Source organism: Vipera berus, assembly GCF_964194415.1.
Source record: "Vipera berus genome assembly, chromosome: 1".
NCBI classification, from domain to species: domain Eukaryota; kingdom Metazoa; phylum Chordata; class Lepidosauria; order Squamata; family Viperidae; genus Vipera; species Vipera berus.
In genome coordinates, this window is record NC_138202.1 from 136687778 (window position 1) to 136713279 (window position 25502).

The 25502-nt window shown below is 38.5% G+C and overlaps 2 protein-coding genes across 2 annotated transcripts in view; one reads left to right on the forward strand and one right to left on the reverse strand.

The window, feature by feature from the left end:
- The window catches only part of GPR39 (G protein-coupled receptor 39), a gene marked incomplete at both ends in the record, with an annotated part of 188205 nt that extends 171926 nt beyond the window's left edge, over positions 1–16279 (forward strand). Inside the window, one exon of the mRNA XM_081312753.1 lies at positions 15759–16279. Within this exon, the coding sequence (XP_081168879.1) occupies positions 15759–16279 (521 nt within the window). The remainder of the gene's footprint in view (positions 1–15758) is intronic.
- A 393-nt stretch (positions 16280–16672) lies between these two features.
- Positions 16673–25502, reverse strand: part of LYPD1 (LY6/PLAUR domain containing 1) — a gene marked incomplete at its 3' end in the record, with an annotated part of 38105 nt that continues 29275 nt past the window's right edge. The window contains exon 3 of the mRNA XM_081342107.1: positions 16673–16911. Coding sequence (XP_081198233.1) covers positions 16673–16911 — 239 coding nt within the window. The remainder of the gene's footprint in view (positions 16912–25502) is intronic.

Sequence of the window (25502 nt, forward strand, 5' to 3'; positions counted from 1 at the left end):
ATTTTTCATCTGCTTCTGTCTTTTGGAAGGTAAAATTAGATAACAAAATAATCTATTTCCTATGTTAACATCTCTGCAATGATGATTTCATAAAGGTAACAGGAAAGAAATGAGAAACATTTTTCTCAATGTAATATCTCTAATTTAGCTGATGCTAGAAAAAATAGTATCTTTTGTACTATTTTGTACTATTGAAAACTATTTTGAATCTAGCCATCTATTACAACTAAACCACTTTAAATTAAACAATTCTTAAGAATGAAATATCCTTAATTTGGACTTTACTTTTACTGTTTGGACTGTTGTGTGTTTTGAAAAATAGATTATTTAGAATCTAGTTATGTTGCACTTCAGTCTTTAAATAATTAACCTAGTATATACATAACAATATATGATGTTTTCCATGGTGAGCTTAACATCAATAACAACATTTATTAAAAAGGCTAAAATAATTTCTAGTGGTATTATCTGTACATTAAAATTTTGTTTAGTCACAATCTTTCACTTTTCACATTCTGGACAAACAGTGGTCATATATTCTAGCAAAAGATGTTACATATGTGCATAAGTGTAGTCAGTAGCATATGCCTTTTTAAAAATAGCAAACATGCAAAGAAACAAAAATAAGTCCAAAATATCTGTATTGCATCCAGAAATGCCAACTTTGCAACCAATATTTCTCATAACTATGGCACCCTAAGGATACCTGCATACAGGCAAATGCTTCTCTGCGATCAGTAACGCAGCAGGGATTGCTTTTTCCTTCCAATAACATATACCTTAAACCAGTTTATTGCATTTGGCAATTGAACTAAAAAAAATCTCATTGTCAACCAATATAATTCATTTAATTTGAAATCAAGTGAAAAATTGATTTAAATTATTTTATTAAAACAAATTAATGGCAATTCTTTTATAAGAAGTTGCCTCAAACAAAATGAGTTTGACATGCCTGCTCTAGATAGTTGAATGCTCCAAAATAAATTCTAGACCAGGCCTGTACATGCAGCCTGCCACGCACCCTTGGACAGAGCACAGACTTTTTTTAAAAAAAAAAAGTAATAAAACCACCACCACTGCCCTAAAAGTCATGTTGCCTAGTGTCTCCATGGCTTACCATGACCATGATGCTCCTCTAGTCACCAAATCATTGATTATCCCACCAGCATTCCTTTGCAGACCACAAAGATTTTTAATTTATCAGTGTGGGCCTTTCCCTTCTACAAGTTGCACAGACCTCTTCTAGATTTTCCTCTTGCCTTTCCGAGTTAATTCCTTGGTCTGTCATTGAGCAAGAATTGACTTTGTAGGGAAGCATATTATCATTTGATGTATATTTAACATATGTTATACCTTTATTTACCGATTATATAATATTTGTATGCAATCCACATGGTGAGGTTTGGGGCAACTTACAATAGAAAAAAAAATATTTTTAAAATCATAAGGTTAAAACATAAAAGCAGGGCTTTTTTCTCATTGAATGCTCTGAATGGCATTCTGGCACCTTTTTTGCACACACACACACACACACACACAAAAAGCTTTTGCACAAGCTATGCTACTTCCTCCCTCCCACAAGCTATGCTACTTGAAAGCCAATAGGAATTGCTGCTGAGCGCGCCAAAAGACCCGGCCGGCAAACGTTGCACAAGTTGTCTGCAGTGAAGGTGAGTTGGCAGGAAGTTTACAGCCCTCCCTGATGCCCAACTACACCATCTCAACTAGGTAAGTAAGAGAGGACAAGGAGTGGGAGGTGGGTTCTGCAGAGTCCATGTGCACTCCTTCCTTGTGTTCACCCGTGTCAGCCAGGCTGGTGGCCTACCCTGTGCTGGACCTGCACCACTGTCACCTTGCCCTGCGCGCCTAAGTGGCCGCCCTGCATTGCCTGGCCCCCCACACTTCCACTGCCTGCCCCGCGCAGCCCCACCATATAGAGCGAGCCCCGCTGCTCCCACTGCACCAGCCGCGCCAGCTCCGGCCCCAGGGGACAGCCCGCCACCAACACCCCTCGCGCCCATGACCGCAGCAGCGCCTCCCCCCCTGCCTCCTGCGCCCACCAAAATGAGAGTTCCAGCACCTTTTTTTATAGAAAAAAAGCCCTGCTGGGAAGATAACAGCTAGATGCAAGATGGCGAAGAATTTTTCTGCGTATTTTTGAATACGTGTATACTGATTGCTTGTTTTTTAATGAACTAATTTATTTTCCTTCATAAATATTGACAAAGGTAAAGCCAAGTCAATGATTATGTTTAATAAATTATGACACTCACCTCTTCCATTATCAATATCATTTGCTTCTAATTAGCTGTTACAGATGTTTGTCCTTGAGCAAACAAAGCATGTCCTATACAAATAACAATAAAGAATTTCAGCCACGGCTCACAAAATCTGCCAGCTCATGGAATGTTTCTTGGCTCAGAATCAGGGAAGTAACTCCTTGTGTAACTTTAGGAAAAGCCCTCAGCTGTTCTTTTCATATTAATAGCATGAGGACAGTCTTCTCAACTTCAGATTCTTAACATAATGATTTCTTAATACCTTCCTCTGTCCTTCAGGCACACAATATCTTAGGCCTGCAGAAATATGGGCTGTTGAAGAGTTGGGAGAACAGGTTTCTTCATGGGAGAAAACTACAGCTTGTAAGCCTTAGTTTCTTGCTTGAACTACTTGGACTCCACTATATTCTCCTAAACATTGATGAAGAATAGCTAGTGAGTGCTTCCACTGAAGTCTACTTTCTCTAAATGTCCAGTCATGGGATCTATATTAATGTGTTCAGTTAGGTCTAGGAAGAAAGGAATGCAGCATATTCTTACAAATAGCACTGTAAGATTACATAGTTATTGGCTGTATGACATATATTTGGGGAAATACAAACTGATTTTAGACTGCTGACTTTGAATAGCAGAGTTATTTTCCAGATGTATTACACTTTTTAATGTAATGTGTCAGGATTTACGGTTTGCACCTAGTATATGCAAAGAATTTGCTTTATCATTATGTGGCATTAAACCTGTGTCAATTCTTAATGATTTTCTTCATGATGAGCTGTCCCTAACCATTGCCACTTAATTGTCCACCCACTTTGCTGCAGATCATCCTCTTTTCTTTCTTCTTTCTTTCTTTCTTTCTTTCTTTCTTTCTTTCTTTCTTTCTTTCTTTCTTTCTTTCTTTCTTTCTTTCTCTTTCTTTCTTTCTTTCTTTTCCTTCTTTCCTTCCTTCCTTCCTTCCTTTCTACCCAACATTAGAACTTCCTCCAGGAGGCTAGATCATCTTAGCATAGTTTCAAATATATAATTTGCACCTGGACATTTATTTCTTGAGAGGGAACTGTTGAATTGATTTGCTTGATGATCCATTTGTTTTCTTGCCTTCTCTGTCATTATGGTCCTGACTACATTCCAGTAGTAGATTGTCCATTGCTGCATATGATGATTGTGCAAAGGTCTTAAGTATCTTTTTTATGATAAATATTGCAAGCACTCTTTCTGTCAAATGCACTGCTGTTTCTTGGTCTCACCAACTGAACGTGATCCTCGGCTGGAAAACCAACACATATCAGGTCCACCATTACAGAACTTGATGTTACTACCCTCTCAAGAAATTGTAAGATGTGGTTTCGTATTGCAGATTAGCAGCCAATTAAGACAATTGGTCCGTTCTTATGGTGAAAAACTCTCAGTTATAAACCCTCACAAACTATCTTACTTCGATATCTTACGTTTTCTCTTAACCTATCTTGCTTTCTGTTGCTCTCTCTCTCACTCACAAGGACTGTAGAAACTCTATATTCTCAATATACTGTACCACAGTGGTAGAAACAACATTAACCTCAGTCTAAGGAATTATCTCACTTCACTGCCCATTGAATTGGAAAAAGTTTTAGAAACCCCTCAAGAAATTTTTTGTCAGTGTTCATTTGGCTGTCAAATTGGTGTGATGTGGCATTATGCTTCCTGCTATTTTTAAAAAGTCTTTTTTTCTTTTCCATTCTTGTTGTCCCATTTCTTTTCAGTCTCTTTCCTAGCTTTTCTATTAGTTCTCTAACAAAGATTTAATAATAGCAAATGAAAAATGGACACACGTGTGGGCATCTGTGGTATTTTTTTTAAAAGTTTTTGATGGGATTTAATGATGCTGGTTATAGTAACTGAAAATAAATGCTGTTTTGTATGTCTAATTCCAGTGCACAAAACAGGCCTAATTATTTGAAAGTTATTTTAAAAAATGGAACTACGTCCATTTTTTGTTCAATCTTAAGTTGGAACTGAACTAACCATATGCTTATGTTTCACTGAAAATTACCATTGAAATGTCAGTACAGACGCAGTTGTTGAGAACTGAATGACCAAAATATCCTTCTTTTCAAAGACTAACATAGTTCACACCAATAATATTCATAAAGAATCTGTTTTTAGTATTTAGGGGCCATTTCTTCCCTGTGAATCAGAGGAGAAGGGAGTGATTATGGAAATAATTAATAAGGATTAGCATTGAATAATGAAAAATGTATACATTAGCATACTCCTGTGACAGTAATTCTAAATTCAATCAGATGAGTCAGATCTATTGGATAATTGGTCTCTAGAGAAGCTGCTGTGGGGAAGTGTGTGGTTTAGGATTTAAAAGTAACAATTAAAAGACTTATCAGAGGCAGGCACAGTCATTTTGAGAGAAGCAACCACTAAAGATCACTCTATTCTTCATTGAGCTTTGATTGTGGCTTGCTAGATTGTGTTTTTAAATCCTCAATAAAATTGCAGATAGTACTGAAGTGTGCTGCCTTGATCACTCATACACACACGTAACTGTGGTTTAGTGAGTTTATTAATATTCCCTAGCAATTCCCTTCACCAGAACACAGAACTGTCCCAATTAAGTCCAGCCACAAACAGACCAAGGTTAGTCCACAGAGTAATGGCCAAATAGTCCACAAAGCACTTGAAACATTCTCAAACAAAATAACTTCACCAGACAAACTTAAATCTACCAGGCAAACTTAAAACCACATACGAAAACTCATGAGGTAAGAAAAGTTTCCAAGGCACGATTCCATTCCAAACATGGTGTCAATCCAGAGTGAGGCAAGAATCATGATGACCACAAAACACACAGCTAGAAAACAAACACCTTGTTCCCAGCAATGCCTCCATCTGTTTGCTATGATAAATAGCCAGCTTCTGGTGCAGCCCATCAAGATGGGTGGGGCTTTTTCCTCTTGAGCAATCTGGCTGAACTTCTCTGCTCCTGCCTTTTCTCTGCCCTATGTGTTCTTGTATCAGGTACAGAAGGTAGTTCCTCCTCCTCTTCACTGGCCGTTGCCACTGCAAGCTTCCCCACACTGGAGCCTCAGCCAAATCCCTTCCGGATGGCTGTTCAGAGCCATCAATCAACTCAGTTCCTGACATGCCAGAGGGAGACTCATCCTTCCCCATGCTGACATCTAAGGAGGTATCTGGGAAATAGTCCAAGGGAGTCATCATCCAAAGTGATTTTAGTATTCAGTTACCTGGAGGAATATTTCAGATTAATTAAAAATAATTTTTAAGGGAGAAGCAATTGCCAAATTCTTCTATCATGTGCCACTGAGACACAATTATGTTGCTGCCCCTTAATGCAAGATGTTTACTGTACTATGAAAACTTGTCACTTTGGAAAAGATTATGAGGACAGTATGCACAAGGTCATTATTCTACAGGTCTCACAAATAGCAACAATTTTATCAGTTTCCTCTTAGAAACTATTAGTAATTTAGGAGACACAGTTCATTCTTCCATAATCTCCAACCAGTGTGGAACTTCAGAAGCAGCAAGAGCATCAGGATTAAGCTCTTTTCATTTAACCAACATTTACAAAAGTAGCAAACAATAAGCAAAAACAAATAAATGCAGGGAATAAGAAAAAAAAGAAAAGGAAAATTAGTGAAATCTATTTTAAACCATCGCCATCCATACGTCTTTTTCAAAATTGTCTCTTTCCAAAGTCTTCAATGGCACTACATCCACATGGAGAGCAGTAAGCAGTGGGGTACCACAAGGTTCCATCTTAGGCCCAGTACTCTTCAATAAATGACTTAGATGAGGGAATTGAAGTGGAACTCATCAAATTTGCAGATGACACCAAACTGACAGGAGTAAGCAACACCCCAGAAGACAAACTCAGGATCCAAAAAGATCTTGACAAACTTGAACAATGGGCCCTATCCAACAAAATGAGTTTCAATGTGGAGAAAAGCAAAGCCTTACATTTAGGCGGGAAAAACCAAAGGTACAAATACAGAATGGGCAAGACCTGGCTTAAAAACAGTAACTGTGAGAAAGACCTTGGAGTCCTAGTGGACGATCACTTGACTGTGAGCCAACAGTGTGCAGCAGCAACCAAAAAAGCTAATACAATCCTGGGTTGTATAAACAGAGGCATAGAATCAAGATCACGTGAAGTATTATTACCACTTTATAAAACCCTAGTAAGACCACACTTGGAATACTGCAGCCAATTTTGGTCATCATATCACAGAAAAGGTGTTGAGAGTTTGGAAAACAATCAGACAAGAGCAACTAAGATGATCAAAGGCCTGGAGACTAAAACATATGAAGAACGGCTATGGGACTTGGGTTTGGCTAGTCTACAGAAAAAAAGAAATAGGGGAGATGTGATAATAGTGTTCCAGTATCTGAGGGGCTGCCACAAGGCAGAGGGGGCTAGGTTGTTCACCAACGCACTAGAGGGAAGGAGAGAAACAATAGTTGGAAACTGATCAAAGAGAGAAGCAACCTAGAATTAAGGAGAAACTTCCTGACAGTGAGGACAATCAACCAGTGGAACAGCTTACCCAGAAATCGTGGGCGCTCCATCACTGGAAATTTTCAAGAAGAGACTGGACAATCACCTGTCTGAGATGGTATTGGTTCTCCTGCTTGAGCAGGGGGCTGGACTAAAAGACGTTCAAGGTCCCTTCCAGCTCTATTCTATTCTATTCTATTCTATTCTATTCTATTCTATTCTATTCTATTCTATTCTATTCTATTCTATTCTATTCTATTCTATTCTATTCTATTCTATTCTATTCTATTCTGCCATGTATCATGGAATCTAATATTTTTTTAAAAAAAACCTGAAAAATAATTCAGTCTCAGACAAAAACCTATCACCTGAGTACAAAAGATCACACATTTTCACATCTACAACCAATATATTTCTAATCTCCTACTTATCTGTAAATAAATTAACCAAAGGGACATCACAAATCTATGCTTTACTCCCAACACAATAATACTGTACCATTCCAACCCCTGCACTTATTTTTACACATGATTTACTTCCATCACATGCTACGCTTATTGCATTCATCTACTAACTTACAATTCCATATTGATGCAAAAAACCCCTACAATTCAATCCTACTCCCTCTTCCTTTATATTAACAGTTATACAATTAATTCTCTTTCTGACATTCATACATTTCTCAATTATTTGGTAAAGAGCCAAATCCTGCTTTTCACACACACACACACACACACACACACACACACAGAGACTCATGCACACACACACATTGCTTAGCATCCAACCAACATTCACTTCCCAATTTTTGCATGATGTATCCTCCTGCACTCTTTCAATCAAATTTCACCAAACAATTTCTTAGCCACAATTAACATATTAATCCTTGTGACATTTCTTTGGCAACTTTTCCTTCTGCCTGAGGATTAATTGTGAACACAGACATAGCTTTCATGTACACATTGAACAATCTGCACAGCAACCTCATAATCGAGTCACACCCAAAGGTTAACATTTCTCCAGTTACACCATCTACCCCTGTAACCTTATTTCATAGCATTATTCCTTGTCATCAGGGTTTTTTCCCCCATAACATACATAGTATTTGTAGTGTTTAGAGTGGAGAGTCCAACCTTTTGGCTTTCCTGGGCTGCATTAAGTGGAGAGGAATTGTTTTGGGCTAAATATAGTAGTTAATGTATATAAATGCACATAATCTTGTTAAAATAATCTTGTGGGGCCACATTACTAGCTGTCTAGAATCACCTGCAGCTCATGGGCCACAGGTTGGACATGCCTGATTTAGAGCATATATAGCACTCCACTTTTAACTTATTGCTATTATTCCCATATACACTTCTAAAATATTTTTACAGCATTCCCTCACTTCAGTTACATATTAGATCATTTCATTACTTGTATTCGTTAATTGGTTTCACTTTGTTACACACTTCATTTATTTTTTATCAACTTCCAAAACATTTTTAAAAATTTCCATAAAAATTGCCCTATGTGCCCTGTCTTTTTTAGTATTAATGTTTCCTGATATCTTTGACTGCATTCTTTGCCATTACAGGTACCTCTTGTTTAGTGACTGCCTTGTTTAGTGATAATTCAGTTACAACGGTGATGAAAAAATAACTTTAGATTCCATTCTGACATTTATGACCTAAAGCAAAGGAAAGCTGAAGATCATAAGTACAGTTGTATTTTCACTTAGTGACTGCTTCATTTAACAACCAAGGTGCCAGTCTTAATTATGGTCACTAAACGAGGACGATCTATATCCTTTTCTCTCTATAGACATGCCGGTTCTCCCATATTCATCTCGCATTTTTTTCTCAGTGTGGTTTTTACTTTGTAAAACTTTGTTTTACAATTACATCTTTTTCATTTATTTTGTTGGAGAATTAATCTGTCTTCTCATATATATTTTTTCAAACACAAGTCTACCTACTCTTCTTACTGTTGTTCTACATTTCCTCTTGTTTCTTTCCCTTCTTTCCTTTTCTTCCATGTCAATGTCCAAAAAAAATTTTTTTTTGAAATTCAGCTGCCTGTGTTTCACCCATCAGCATTCAGGGATACGCGCTCACGTGCTTATGTACTGCATTCTCAATTTAAGTTTTATTGATTTAAGTCATTCAAGAATTATATAGTAATAACAGTTTAGATTAGCATGTGTTAAAGTGCATTGCACGGGTGCAGTACAATAACAGGGTTTCCCCTCCCCCCCTAACTTTTGTCTTTGCCTGTCCTGCTGTGAGTTCCTGGCTGGGCTTCCTGGCTCTTCTCCTCTTCCAAAGCTTGCCTCTAGCTGAGGGGACACATCTAGAATAACTTTTCCTACATTTCAGGTCTGGGGAAAGGGAAAAAAGGCCCCGTTTTGTCAGCTGCTTTTCTATAGCCTCTTTCTCAGCATGGTTGCCATTCCCTTAGTTTTTTGTGTTACTTTTACACCTCGGGTTTGGCTCTGTTGATTCAGCCTGTTCTTCAAAAAAATCTATGGATGCAGAACTGCCAGGCAGCCATCTTGTTTTGTCTCCTACACACACACACACACCCCTAGTCAACACTGCTGTTTGATTGGCAGCTGCTGCTTGATTGGCAGCTGCTGCTTGATTGGCAGCTGCTGCTTGATTGGCAGCTGGGTTGTCCCAACGATGGGGGAGGGTCAAGAAAGCAGGAGCAAACAGGAACACTTGCCTTATGACTGGCCTTCCAAGAGATGGTTACAGCAAAAGTCCTCCAGTTTAATTGGTGTGAAATGGGCAATACAGCATAGCACGACACATGTAGTCTGGAGAGAAATCTGTCTCAGGGTGTGTGTGTCAACTACAGCAGGGGCATTGGTAGTACTCTTGTGCAGAATATGTGAAAATTCCTTCACAAATGGATGAAAAATACCACCACACCCCACTTTTGGGGGGAGACAAAGGGTTTGGTGCTGCTTTCTCTGCTCCCCTTTCCTTTGGCAAAGTATGAATCCAAATTATAAGTTAACATGTCCTCGATTTCATTTTGATTACTTGCTGCTCCTCTCATTCTACTCTCTCCCCCTTTGTCCTTACTGCCCTTTTGAAAGTATTTTTTTCCTCTCATGGCTGATGTGACCCTTTCATTTCACTGCTGTTTCTTTCAGCTGAAATCTGTACCTCTTCACTTCTCTCCTGTCTTCTCTGTCCTTGTTCTGCCTCTGTCTCTTTGCCCTTCAAGCCATCTCTGTTTTACCTTCTGCAAAATCCTTTTTCTCATTTTCTTCTTCTGTCACTTGGCTTTTCCCTTGTGGCTTCAAACTCCTAATTGCTTTACAGGCTCCCCAACTTACTTCCCTCTGAATCCCTTCTGCCATCTCTGTTCTCCTTTGTGCTGCCACCAGCACTTTCAAACTTTACTCCCTTCCCAAGGCCTTGTGCTTCCTGATCTCCTCAGTGATTTACCCCAGTGCCCGTTCCTTCTGCTAAAACAGGGCTGTATTTTGTGTCTACTTCTTCCTCTCTCAATTAATGTAAGCCTCAGATGATCACTGATTTAAAAGGCAGTGAATAGCGCAAGCTGCAATGGGAATTTTAAACATTTGTTGGTGAAAACAAGGTGTGTGCATTTAAGGAGATCTGTGTAAAATGCATTGATTTGGAGCAGAGATGGAATGCCTCAGGAATGATAGACATAACTTTTTTACTGAAATCAATGGGTCTTTACAACCAAACATTCTCTCTCTCTCTCTGTGTGTGTATGTGTGTGTACACAGAGCATTAACCAAGCTTCCCTCCTGAACTGTTTCAGCCTGTACTTTTTTTCCCAGCTCATTTTTTGTTCAGTATTGGCTGAAGTTGCTTATAAATCCATCAAAACATAGGAAAGTGAGGAAAGTTTTTATACAAACATCTTGATCTGATATCACATTTTGCATTTCTGAAACATGAGCAAAATTGAAATAAAATTATACTGTAGGTTTAAACAGAGGATATTTTGATATGCCATTAATGATTCCTTAAATATATGTCAGAAAGATATTATTCAGATATTGCTGGAATGCATTCAGATCAGTACCAGTAGCAAGTTGCCTCCTATAAGGTGCCTGAAAAAAAGCTCTTTAGTGGGTAATATATGCAACTGAGGAAAATTAATACGCATTTAATGCTGTAATCCAGCATTTATTTAGGAATATATTTATTTAGTTGTAAATCCAATGGAATCATTTATAAACCAGGGAACTCACAACAATTCTTTGCCCATTCATTAGCAGTCACTGCTTTCCATAGGCACAGTAGAGAAGCTATGTCAAATCTCACAGGTCCTCATTACTTGCTTTGTGAGACTACATTCATGGTAGGGCAAAGGACTATGAGATTCACTGCTTCTCACAGATCTTTCACTCAGTGTTATTATATTTGTTTGAAGAAGTCAGTGAAGCAGACTTAGTTCAAGATGGATGGGCACCATTTAAATGACCACTTCATTTGTTTTTGCTTAAATCTGCACCCTTACAAAGTACAGTAAGTCCTTGACAACTCCAGTGTTTCTCAACTATGGCAACAGAAAGATGTGCGAACCTCAACTCCAAGAATTCCACAGCCAGCATGTATGGAATCCTGGGAGATGAAGCACAAACATCTTGACATTTCCAGGATTGAGAAACGCTGATCTAAACAATACAGATATTTCCTAAGAACACTGAGCAATGGCATTGTGTAAGCCTATTTTCCTCTACAATATAAAAATAGTTGTTATTCTATAGAGCCAATTAGTATCTTTTCTCCATCCCATTTGTGTTGATTGTACAAGCACATTAAGAAGAGTAAAATGTTACATTTTATGATATTGTAGCGTGGATGAAAAGAAAGGTTTATGGGTAAATTTTAAAGGAACAAAGCTCCAAACATATATTCACATCTCTGCAAAAGAGAAATGTTTTTTTCCTGGGGTACCAAGAGATGAGCAATTACTTGTGCTCACCAAAATGACAGTTTACACAAAGAGTTCTCTGCCTGTCCCTTGAAACACTAACCTCTACAATACAGTGCAAGGTTACAATCAACTCATTTTTTACTTCCTCTGTATAGAATAAAGCAGTTGGTTCCTTATGAGGTGTCTAGGGAAGGAAGAACTCGGATAGCGTATAATCTAAGTGAAAGTCAGCAGTAAGTATATGAATGGAAAAAGCAAAATTTGAACATGCTGCATTTTTTTAAATAGGCAAAGTATTATTTTGCCCATATTAATTATACATTGTGGATTTTGTACATTATATACATTGTACAGAAAGTATTATGTATGTTAAGTGCTGATTACAAATTTCACTTAAGATGTAACAACTGGAATTCTTCCCCACATTTTTAATTTAATGCAACCCCAGACAACACAGCTTAAATGAAGAGCCAGTAAACCTGCAGCCTTACTTCCTTTTTACCTTCAACATTAGAGACAGAGTTCCAGTCTTATAGGAAAAAGGTCCTGATCTTGGGAAGCAACTCAGAAGTATGTTGCAGATTATATATTTCATGTTCTGACCCATAAGGATGTTTCTGATTTGGTCACATATTGCATCCTGGAATTGGTTAGCTCGCTCTGCCAAACTCCATAGAAGATATTGAATGCTGTTTTTTGAGGGCTGGAACTAATTGTAATTAGCTGGAAAGGCCTCATATTACTCACATTTTTTTAAAAAAAAATTGGGAGTGTGATTTAACAAAAACAGAACCTATTTGGTAAATAGGTTGATTCTATTTTGCCTTATTCATCCACTTCAGTTTCTTGGATTTCTATTTATGAAGTTATATACTTTGCTGGTTATTTCATGTCACATGTTTAAAACCACTTTTGTGGTTTTAAGAAGTGTTTTACTTCCTTTTAAGGAAAAACAAGATTTTAAAATAACATAATAAAACACACAACAAAGGGTAAGTTGACTCACCTGACCAAGTCTTAAAACCTTTCAATATTTCTGCTAGAAAGACTTCTCAGATCAGGACATTTCTGATACTAGGCCTGAAAGGAAACCACTTTCAAGGTTCACTGTTTAAAATGTCATTTAGTTATTCCATATTTTACACACATATACAAACACAATATTAAGTACGTGGCTTCTGTGTCATGGCTCATTGATCTTTTGTTCTTCTTAACGATAATGAGAGTGAAGAGAGAAATAGGAACGAAGGCATGGCCTTACTGTATCTTAATGCAAGACACATCAAATAGTAGGTAGGTCATGATCCTGAAAAATAAATGAATAAATAAAAGATAAAAACTATAATAGTAGAAAGTTAAAAAAAAACAGAATGAGAGTCCCTGGAAAGATTAAAAAAGAACAAGGCATAATGAGCAGGTGAGTGATTTGTTTAATGTTTGCTATTTCCAGTTGATAATTTTAATACATAATAAATTTCAAGAAATATGACTTGTCAGAGGTCCCAGACATTAGGAGCGGTTAGATACTTGGGGAATTTTGACATGAGTGATTTAACAATATTGTTGTTGTGGAGGATATAATGAAACACAAAGCTCCAGTGAACGAAAATGCTTCTTCCCATTCTCAAAAGTCTCTTCATCAAAATGCTTTTTACAAGCCTGCATACTTCCAGCATTAACACTGGGATGCGGCAGCCTATATTTTTATTTCCTAGCAAAGTGTGAGGGTCCAGCAATGTTCTTGAAATAAAAGTGATGATGCTCACAGTGGATACTTTGCATCCATCTATCTATCTATCTTGACTGCCCAAGTTACCCCGTGCTAAGATTGGTGACCAATAATTTCATAAATAAAATTGCCAATTTCAGATATCATGGCAACCCTAACCATGGATACATCAGTTACTTCTTCAGCACAAATTACAGCATATTGCACTTATTTCTGTGCTTTTATTTCCCAGATGCTCAACATTTAGTTTTGTAAATTTACTCACCTCTGCTACCCAAATCAGTCCTTTAAGGCAGAGCAATAGCCTTAACTTTGGTTATAGAGTCAGACATATTACAAACTGTAAACTTACTTTAAAATAATTTTAAAGCTCTGGTGTTTCATCTGTATTTGACAAATTATCTCTCTGTTCACCCTCATTCATACACATTTATAAGAAACTTTAAGAGGTACACGTTAGTAAATCTATACACTTTGCTAAGCATATCAAACAAGGATTAAAAAAATGAATTAGTGTATCTGCCAATATAGTTTCACCATCCATAAGGAGTCATAAAGAATACGCCTAAGAAAATTGGCAATGTACTGTGTTTTCTAAAACTTTTGTTTTTGCAAATTTCTGTTAAGCATAAATGTAACGGGTGCATATATGTGATTTTGTACAAAATGCTGAAATCCAAGCCTTCAATATAATGAAAACTTCATAGAATTACAAAAAATTAATCTCTTTATTAACCAAAAGTAAACATTAAAATCAAAAGATTCACAAATCTATTTATTACACACAGTTTATGTTCAGTCCTGGCTCTTCCAGGGTGCTGCTGCCAATCCCTATTTTCTTCTGCTTATATTAGTAGTTGTTCTCTTACATTTTTCAAAACAATTTTGATTTTGAATTCTGTATCTTTCCCAATTATTTTATTGAATAGATATTTTACAATTTAGTAGTGACTAGGTAAGAATCCAGATTCATTTCGACAAAAGCAACGTAGAGCCTGCACATTTTCTAATAAAACAAATTGAATTGTAGGACTAACTTTAAAGCAAGTAAGAATTTTAGCAAGCCTGGTATAAAAAAATCCACAAATCAAAAGAAAAACGTGCAATGGAACAGCCAACATTTGGATAAATTATTCTCTTTCACAGATAAGGCACCTTTGCTCTAAAACAAGGAATACCCCAGCAAGGGTAAATAAGCTAAAAACTTTGAACATTTTCTTTCTTTCCCTCAAACCCATCCATGAACATCCATCAAGATGGAGGCTACAAATGCATCTTTCATTTTATAGTGATTTTTCTTAAATTTAGAAATATTTCAGTAATTGAAATTGGGTTGGAAATCAGAGGTTATACTCAATTACCATTCTGGAAAGATGGTTTAACCCTGCACTTAAAAAGTTGATTAAGAAAATGTAAATCTAAGGAAGCTATTGTTCAGGATGGTTAATATTGATTTATTCCATTAGTTTGTTCAACAAGTAAACAAGACGATGTGTGTGAAGCATGCTGAATATTTTAAAACTATGGAATCAGTGGTTTTTTTTTGTCAGCCCTGGGAGCCTGGCATTCTTCTCTTGCCAGCAATAAGAAAGTTAAGGATAAATATTTTAATATGCTTCTTCAACAAAATTAAGCGAACCTCAATGAAATAAATATTCACATTTACAGGTGAATGCAAACTAGCTGGACAGCAAAACTTGGAACAAACTGTGTTCTCTAGAAATTCCATTTCCAGGAACAGTTAATGTTTGTTCTCTGTGCTATTTTATTTTAATTCAACTGCAGCTTCTTTCCTGAACACCCTTTATATACTCTGTCATAAAAAGAGCCTTTCACACTGTACATAAAAATATTTTCTGTAGGAGAAAAGTTACCAAAAATAATGCCAAATTGTATGCACATTTTTTTTTAAAATATAAGTGGAATTTGATCTGCTTTCGGATATTGCCTGTTCTAATATGGCTGTATTATTTAGTAATGAAAAGGAGAAGGAGGAATAGGCAACAGAGTATCAATAACAAAATATTTTAAGAATGCAGTACAAATGAAATAAAGCACTCGAACTTAACCAATGTCAAGGATCAAAAGAAAAGCTACCTTACATGTTACACAATACTTATTGGAATACAGACTCCAATGACCTTGAAACCCGTGGGTTGCCTTTTCCCCCCTTCTGTCTGTCTCAGAATGTGTTTTGCTACTGGCGGAAGATGCTGTCAAGCAAAACACTGAAAAACTGGTATCATTTCCTAGCCGGTAAGTGGAGCACTGATTCTAAATATTTTATGATTTGGTTTCACAAGTTCTTTTTCTCTCTTCTCCTTCCTTGCAGGTTTGATTGTTGCAACACTGGCGATATGCTGGCTACCGAATCAAGTTCGAAGGATCATGATGGCTGCCAGGCCCAAGCAAGACTGGACAGTCTCTTATTTCAGGGCATATATTATTCTCCTCCCCATAGCAGATATCTTCTTTTACCTTAGCTCTGTGGTGAATCCACTCCTGTACAACATTTCCTCCCAACATTTCCGGAAGGTCTTTCTTCAAGTCCTCCGATGTCGCCTGTCCATAGAGCATGCCAACAAACAGAAGTACTTGGCAACTAGTTTAAACTCTGGAGCCAATATCAATCGTTCCAAACGCCCACTGATCTTCGCGTCATCCAGGCGAAAGTCTTCCACCAAAGCAGCACAGAAGGCTTCCTCAAATATTCTTCAGGATGAGGCTGAAATTGACTCCAGTTTATCAAAACAGAATCCCGAGTCACTGGAGCTCAATGTGAGAACAATGCCTCTGGAAACCAGCATAGATCCAAGTCTTGTTAACCAGAATGGCATTTGCGAACATGAGTAGTAAATACTCATAAAAAATTATAGAATACACAATAGGCTAAAAGCAGCAGCAATAAAGGAAAACAAAAAGAAAGATTTTACAGCCAACAACCTGTACCCTCCAAGTTCAAGTGCTAATTTCAATAGACTATTTTCCAATAACATGAATGATAGTGCTTTTGTACGGACCGAACTGTTGATTTATTTTTCTTTGTTTCATTTTGTTTTAAAGTGCATACTGGAAAAAAATCAGACAACTAGATCTATTCTGCAAGTAATGAAGTTGTTGAGACTTTTTTCCAGACAAAACTCTTCTTTTGGGAAAGCAAACAACATCACAATGGAAACCAGCTGTGCCTTTGAGAGAAGTGACACAGGAAGAATGATGGCAACAGAGGGAATCTTCCCTTAGAGTTTAGCAATGTGCGGGTGATAGAAACGGCAAGCTAGACAGCAGCATGGTTGTTAATACTCCTGCCCTAGGCATGGCGCCAGCGTTTCCTCGCTTCTTTGGCCTGGGCCCATTACAAAGTGGAGTGTTGCAGCAGCTTATACAAACAGAGTTTATCTTCCCTGGAGTACAGAAAGTCTGGTATCCGGCAGAGGTCATGAGACAAGCTGCAGAGGAGGCACAGGACTTGCGATACAGGATCCCTGCGACACAGAACAAGAACTGATTTAGTCAAATATGAACAAATATACTCTCCACGGTCTATTAGATCTTCCTATATTTGAAGGAGTGTTAAGAATTCACATGGTGACTATGAATGCCAGTGCATGCCAGGACATTTAGCTCATTATTACTTATTACGTTTTAATAGGAAAAAAAAAACTACAGCTTAAACAAAACGGCATTACTCTTAAAAAGTGCCATCCCCCTCCAACCCCTATAAAGCCTGCAAGTGGGAAGGGGGAAATGTGTCATAAATTTTAAGTGTCACTTAAAATCTTTAAAGGTTTAAGATATTAAAACTGAATTTGACAGAATTGTCAAAGTATGGCGTGAGTATTCAAGAGAATCCATGGTTTGTTATACATTTTAGATGTTCTTCAGTATTTCTGTAAAAAAAACAACCCTGTGAAAAGCTCTTGGGGGAACATAGCAGAATGTTCTGCACTGCATGGAAGATTAGAAAAATCTCTTTCTTGTAACTAGGCTATTGCCATGTGAAACTGGGTATACTATTATTGAAGGTATATGTGAACTGTTTGTTTCAAAAGTTCTGGTGGTTATAAAATGAACTCTCCTTTAATACATACACTTATAGAAACATACACAAAGTGAACTGCTTATATTCTGCACCCAGCTGTCATATGACCTGAAAATCTCTTCTTTTATATGATCTGATAGAAATTCAGCTTTGGGCTGGATACATAAATAATATGGCTATCAAACACTAACACTGTATGCTTCAGTTTCTCAGGCAATTTGCTTTGGGGATTTCTGGAAGTAAGCTTCAGAGTTAATTTAAAACAATTCTTTCCTTTTAAGTAAAACTTGCACTGATCATGCTCTCTGTATTGGGGAAAGAATTAAACATGGGTGAAACATAAAAAAATGAATTTGTTTTATTCAGGGAATTAAATCTTTTCAAAAATATGTCTCAGCAAAAATGTACAGAACATTAGCTTGTGTTGACACTCGTTTGTCACTAATATACTTTTGGTAATATGTAAGAATTTCATTGTCTCCTATTTAATCCACAATTCACTGCTGATCGGCAAATAAGTACCATTTTAGAGCTAGAAAAACAAAAATGTTTATTCTGACATGACAGTACGTTTGATTAAGAAATATACTGGGAATATCAATTATGGGACTTATATGCAAATACAGTATTTGCAATATTAGTAATTTACAATCTAAGTCAGTTAATCTTTAATGTATTGCATTCTCCAGCTGCACCCTTGAATGGGCCAGTCCAATTGTTAAGTTGATTCAGTTGACCCTCTTCTGGTAGAAAACAAATAGACCACTAAATTTTGCACATAAAAATGGTTCCTTATCTCTATCTGAAAGTCTTGGAATGGGCATCTGTGAATTCATACATATGGGGTATGTTCCTATTCAAGACCTGCTGAAAATATTCTAGAGCTTAAGGAATTTCTTGATGGGAAACCAACCCCTCATACATAACCCACTGAATCCATTTTTGTACTTCTACGATAACTTAAAGGGCTCTTCTTCCATTTTTCAGAGAACAAAGACCCACGCAACGACTCTGGATAAAAATTTTATCCAGAGGAATCACAGATTTGGAAAGGGCATATTTGCTTAGCTAGCTTGTAACAAAAGACTGGCCATTGCAGCTCTCTGGGAAAAAACGCTCAGGAAAAAGACTCAGGCGAGTCCATTGAGAAGGGCAAAGAGAAAGAGGGTGCTCTTTGAAAACTGAAGGAAAGGTGTGGTTTCACACCCAGAGTGGAAGGGTTGGGAAATTGAAGGCATTTTCATTCCTAAATGGAATGCAGAGACAGGCCTTCAAGAATTCTAAAAAAAACAACAGATTTCCAGTGTTAAGTTAAAAACTTTGCTCCCTTGTCTGCTGAGCTAAAATAACTTAATCATGAAGGTATGTGTCAGAAGATATTTATTTCTCATTTATTAACTTGGTTCCTAAATAAGAAATAAATAAATCTCTTCTGACAGTTGCAAAGTGATTCAAGGTGGCATGCAAAGTGGCTTTAAAACATCAGCAAAACAATAAAGCAAACCAAAATGATAAAACAGTATCAAAATGTACAGACAACTCTTTCATCTGCATAATACTCCACCACAAAACACCACAGCAAAAAGCTTGCCAGAACAGCCAGGTTTTGATGGCCTTCCAAAATGAGAGCTGGGCCAGAAACAGGCATACCTCAGGTTTTATGCTGTATTTAGAAGGTAGGTATTGATAGAAAAAAACGTGACTCACGAGATGACATTTTTTACATGGGACCCAGTATGCCGACCATATTTGAACTTGTAGAATGGGCAGCAACAATAAGTACGGAGGTTGCAATACAGGTGGTCCTCGACTTACAACCACAATTGAGCCCAAAATTTCTATTGCTAAGTGAAACATTAACATCGACAACTTAGGAATCAGCGAACTAAAATGGACAGGAATGGGTGAATTTCATTCAGAGGACCATCAGGTATACTACTGCGGGCAAGAATCCCTCAGAAGAAATGGAGTAGCCTTCATAGTCAATAAAAGAGTAGGAAAAGCAATACTGGGATACAATCCCCAAAATGACAGAATGATCTCAGTTCAAATCCAAGGCAAACCCATTCAATATAAACAATAGTCCAAGTCTATGCCCCAACCACCGGTGCTGAAGAGGATGAAATTGACCGGTTCTATGAAGCCCTACAGCACCTTATAGAACTAACACCAAAAAATCATGTCCTTATCATCATGGGGGATTGGAATGCTAAAGTAGGAAGCCACGATGAGGTGATCACTGACCTTGAGCCAGACATCTTAGAATGTGAAGTGAAGTGGGCCTTAGGAAAGCTGAGCAACAACATAGCTAGTGGAGGTGACAGTATTCCAGCTGAGCTATTCAAAATCTTAAAAGACGATGCAGTAAAAGTGCTACACTCAATTTCCCAGCAAATTTGGAAAACTCAACAGTGGCCACAGGATTGGAAAAGATCAGTTTACATTCCAATTCCAAAGAAAGGCAGTGCCTGTTCTGTACCAGCCTACTACCGGCCCTGCAGATAAGGCAGGGACAACCCCTTTTACAAGAAGGCAAGAGGCTGGAACTAAGCCTGCCAAATTTATGGACACAAAAGCAAACAGAGCAAAAACAAGACACGAACCATGAAACAGGAGCTATTCAAACGGTTGCCTTTAGCAAACCAGCCCTCCCACGCATTCCCCTTTTAAACAGTTCAGGGCGTGGCTTCTCTCTGCCTCCTTCCGAGGTGCCCCATTGCCTTCCTCTGTTTACTCCTGATTGACTGCCTCCTGCGTCGGGCGTCCTTGAACAGGGCCAGCTGTGGGTCATCTTCATCCACGCTGTCAGGCTCACACAGCTGGGTCTGCGTCGTAACCAGGTGGGAGGGCCCTGGCAGAGGGCTCTCATCAGCAAGCTCTCCAACACCCTCAGCAAGCTCTACAACACCTCCCTCCTCCTCCTCTGAATCGTCCGACCCAACTGCCGAACCCACAGGCTGACTCTGAATCACAACAGTGCCAAAGAATGTTCAAACTATCGCACCATTACACTCATTTCACATGCTAGTAAAGTTATGCTTAAAATCCTACAAGCTAGACTCCAGCAGTATGTGGATTGAGAACTACCAGAAGTACAGGCAGGATTTCAAAGAGGCAGAGGAACTAGAGATCAAATTGCCAACATACGCTGGATCATGGAGAAAGCTAGGGAGTTCCAGAAAAACATCTACTTCTGCTTCATTGACTATGCTAAAGCATTTGATTGTGTGGATCATAACAAACTGTCGCAAGTTCTTAAAGAGATGGGCGTACCAGACCATCTTATTTGTCTCTTGAGAAACCTACATGCGGGTCAAGAAGCAACAGTGAGAACTGGACACGGAACCACTGATTGGTTCAAAATTGGGAAAGGAGTATACTGTCACCCTGCCTGTTTAACTAATATGCAGAGCACATCATGAGAAAGGCAGGGATAGATGAATCAAAAGTTGGAATTAAGATTGCCGGGAGAAATATCAACAACCTAAGATATGCAGATGATACCACTCTAATGGCAGAAAGTGAAGAGGAAATAAAGAGCCTTTTGTTGCTGGAAAAGAAGGAGAGTGCACAAGTTTGCTTGAAACTTAACATTAAGAAAACCAAGATCATGGCATCCGGCCCTCTCAATTCCTGGCAAATAGATGAGGAAGAAATGGAGGTAGTGACAGATTTTATTTTCCTGGGCTCCAAGATCACCGCAGATGGGGACTGCAGCCAAAAAATTAAGACGCTTGCTCCTGGGGAGGAAAGCCATGGGAAATTTAGACAGAAAACTAAAAACCAGAGACATCACCCTGCCAACAAAAGTGCGTATAGTCAAGGCTATGGTCTTCCCAGTTGCAATGTATGGCAGTGAAAGTTGGACCATAAAAAAGGCTGAGCGCCAAAGAATTGAGGCCTTTGAACTATGGTGCTGGAGAAGACTCCTGCGAGTCCCTTGGACTGCAAGGCGATCAAACCGGTCAGTCCTAGAGGAGATCAACCCTGACTGCTCTTTAGAAGGCCACATCCTGAAGTTGAAACTCAAATACTTTGGCCACCTAATGAGAAGGAAGGACTCACTGGAGAAGAGCCTAATGCTGGGAAAGGTTGATGGCAAGAGAAGAAGGGGACAACAGAGAATGAAGTGGCTGGATGGAGTCACTGAAGCAGTAGCCGTGAGCCTAAATGGACTCCAGAAGATGATACGACAGGAAGGCCTGGAGGAACGTTGTCCATGGGGTTGCGATGGGTCGGACACGACTTCGTAACTAACAACAACAAAATGAAACTTTAGTTAAGTGAATTTTGAGCCATTCTACAATCTTTTTTGCCACAGTTGTTAAGAGAATCACTGCAGTTGTTAAGTTAGTAACATGGTTGTTAAGTGAATGTGGCTTTCCCATTGACATTGCTTGTCAGAAGGTTGTAAAAGGGGATCACATAAACCCTGGGACACATTAATGGTCATAAATATGAACTAGTTGCCAAGCATCTGAATTTTGATCATGTAACCATGGGGATGCTGCAACGGTCCTAAGTGTGGAAAACAGTCATAAGTCACTTTTTTCAGTACTAACTTTGAATGGTCACTAAATGAACTGTTGTAAGTCAAGGACTACCTGCGTATGAAGGTATGAAGGGATTTACAGATTTCTTCACTGTGCGTGGAAGCCTATAGGGAACCCAGTGTAGCACGAGAAAGACAAAAAAAGCTTTCACAGAGGTATTGGAGAATGTAGTAGCCCTTCAAACCATTTTATAAAATCATAAAATCATAAAAATACAATCCACTGGTGAGTAGAAGGAAAAATAGTATTGAAGAGGGCTGAAACATTGCCCTCTTGAACAGTCTGCTAAATCTGCCTACTCAGTTGAGGAGACTTTTGTGGAATAATCCCTTTTTGAAGAAAACCGTATCTAGTTTGTGACCTGAGTGTCAGGTGACAGAATAGTTATGGATGGAAGAGACAACAAAGTTTCACTTTTGGATACCTCTGACTGAACTCGGCATAATGGGGAACCAGACAGAACCTTGTAATTGGGGATAATTGGAAAGGTGTGGGTTTGAGAAAGAACCAAAATAGAAACACTAACTTTGAGAAGAGAAGAAGGCAAACTTTTGATAACAACCTATAGAAGATTTAGAGCTGGTGTGCGATGGTTGTTCCAATGAGGAAAGTGAAAGATGTGGAGAGTGCAAAAAAAAGTGATGCTTGAGGAGCCCACCAGCAAGGGGAGGATTCTCAGGAACAATGACTGCAGTTGGGTGGTTAGCCACAGCGCTTGCAGGAAAGACAAGAAGAATATGTGAATGAGGGCCAGAGGAAGCAGTGGCCAGCATTATAATGCTTCAGGAAGTCTATGGGGTTGATCAGAAATATGGAAACAGGAGGATAATGGTCAAAATCCAATGCCCATCCTAGAAGAGACCCATGGATGCTAAAGCAATATAAGAGCACGAGAGAGTGGAAGAGTTTTCAAAGGGCAACACGATTGGCTTTGACTCCCGAAACTGCAAGATAATTGGGGGGGAGGGGGTGTCCCTTCTATTCTGGATATCTGATAAAGAGAAATGACATAAAGGATGAAAACTCAGCTGAGACTGTTTTTCCCTTAAAAACTGCATTTGGAGCCAAAGGGGAATGGATTTTCTAAACTGGCAAATCTGGCATTGATACACCAGTAGAATCAAAGACAATAACCAGCAGGGTGTAAAATCTGCAATTATAGGGCCATACGAAAAGACTTAGATCCTCTTTCTTTCTTTTTTTGCTCTGATTGGCAGGAGTGAAACTTTTAGAAGGTTTTATATACTTCTTCTTGTGCCATATCCGTTATTAGATATTGGCGATCCTGTTGTTGATCCTGTTTTTATCAGCAGCTGCAGGAAAAAGTGCTGCTGAGTTTTGTCCAAACCAGTCCCTTAGATTTTGAAGACATGATGTTCTTCTTCTGCCTGGACCTCGTATGCCTTCAATCTTTGCCTGGAGGATTAAATGGAGTATGCCGTATTTTTCTGGGTGTCGCATCACATGCCTGAAATATTCTAACTTTCATTTTTTAATTGTTTTGATGATTTCCCTTGGCTTTCCCAGGTGGCTTATCGTACACAATGAATTATTTTCTTGATGCTGGTGGTAAAACTGCAGATGTCTTTGGATTGATTTATTGTATCAATTTATGGAGCCACCCATCTTGCAATCTTGACTCTGGACAGCAAAGAGAAAATTATTGGCAGGCGGAGATATAAAATATTTTTGAGGTAGGACATAGGAGGTACCTGGTAACTTTTGAGACAGAGTGAAAATTTTGGATAAAAAACAAAGGGCTATAATAGTCTCAGAATTGGCTGCTCTAAGAGTCCCCCTCCCCCCAAGGAGTAGCTTATAGGTTAGAGGAGGGGATATGTGCACATATTCTGTTTTGCTACCACCTGGCAAGACTTACAAGAATCCACTGTGTGACCTTTCCTAAGGGATAAACAACGTACATAATTACCCGAGGAAGAAAGTTCGCTTTTGCAAGGCCGCACCTGCAGAATGGGGCCTTTGAAGGCCTTACGCCTGATTCAAAAGGTACATGATTGGGAAGAATGCCAACAGCCTAATTTACAAAACAAATAAAAGTACCAGTAATAAAATGGCATCAAAATTAAGCCAAATAAAACAGCATGAAGAAAAAGAGATCCAAAAAGACTAGAACTCCCAGAAGTAATATGCTATTGCTGTTGGGGGGTGGGGATTGAAAAGAAACTGGTAACATACCCTCAGAGCCATTGCTTGTTGTGTCTGTTATGCACACAAGTCCTGTAAGCTCTGGATGGCTCCAGTGGGTTCTGCAGACCCATCATCAATGGGTGTGAATTTGGGGAATGCCAGGGAAGACCTCTCAAGATCTTGCATAAGTATCTTGAGAGGATAATCATGGTCCAAAGCAACCAATAAAACTAATACATGGGGGAGGGGGACAATGCTGCAGTGTTGTGGCAATTTGTGATAATACAGTTGTTTTCTGGGAAGAGTATCTTTTTTTTCTTAGTCTCTTCATAGAGGTAGTCCTTGATCCACAATTGAGCCCAACGTGATTGCTAAACAAGACACTTAAGTGAGTTTTGTCCCATTTCACCTTTTTTTGGCCAGTCATTAAGCAAATCACTGCAGTTGTTATATGAATCAGGCAGTCATTAAGTGAATCTTGCTTCCCCACTGATTTTGTTTCTCAAAAGCCAGCTGAAGTTACATATGGTGATCACATGACCTTGGAAAAGTGCAACTGCTAAGCTTGTAAGCCGCCCTGAGTCTTCGGAGAAGGGCGGGATATAAATGGGATTAAAACAAAACAAAACAAACAACTGCCACAAATATATATGCCAGTTGCCAAGGCCTGAATTCTGATCATGTGACCATGGTGATACTGAAGCGGTCATGAGAAAACCGATCGTAAGTCAATTTTTTTCAGTGCTGTTGTAACATTGAATGGTCACTAAATGTATGGTTGGTAAGTCAAGGACTATTTAAAATAGGTTCCCCCCCGTCTTATTTTTTTATTTTTCATACGGCTTGCTTTATATAATATACACATTTATTATATGTTAAAATATGTTATAATTTTAAAGTATTTCATCTTTTATGTGATATTAACATAGTTACTCAGCTATTCAACTTGTATAGATATGTTATTATTAAAAGACAAATAAATTGTACTTTTTGAAAATTTAATACAATTTTTTTTAAGAATAGAGTGCATACATGAATGATTATAGTAATTTCAGGATTTTTCCCCCTGCACCGATTGGTAACAACCTGAGGGGGAAGAGATAGAGCAGACATGTCAAACACAAGGCCCGGGGGTCGGATGCAGCCCACGAAGTGGTTTCATGTGGCCTGCGAAGCCATCCTGGAAACAGTGAGGGAATGGCCTCCACTGCCTTGGCCCTGGCCCAGAGACCCTCAGATCTGTCCCACTCCTGCCCAGGCCCCCATAGGCACCCTTGATGCGAACGATGTAGAGCTGGCCATGCCCACCCAGTAAGCCATACGCACTCTAGCC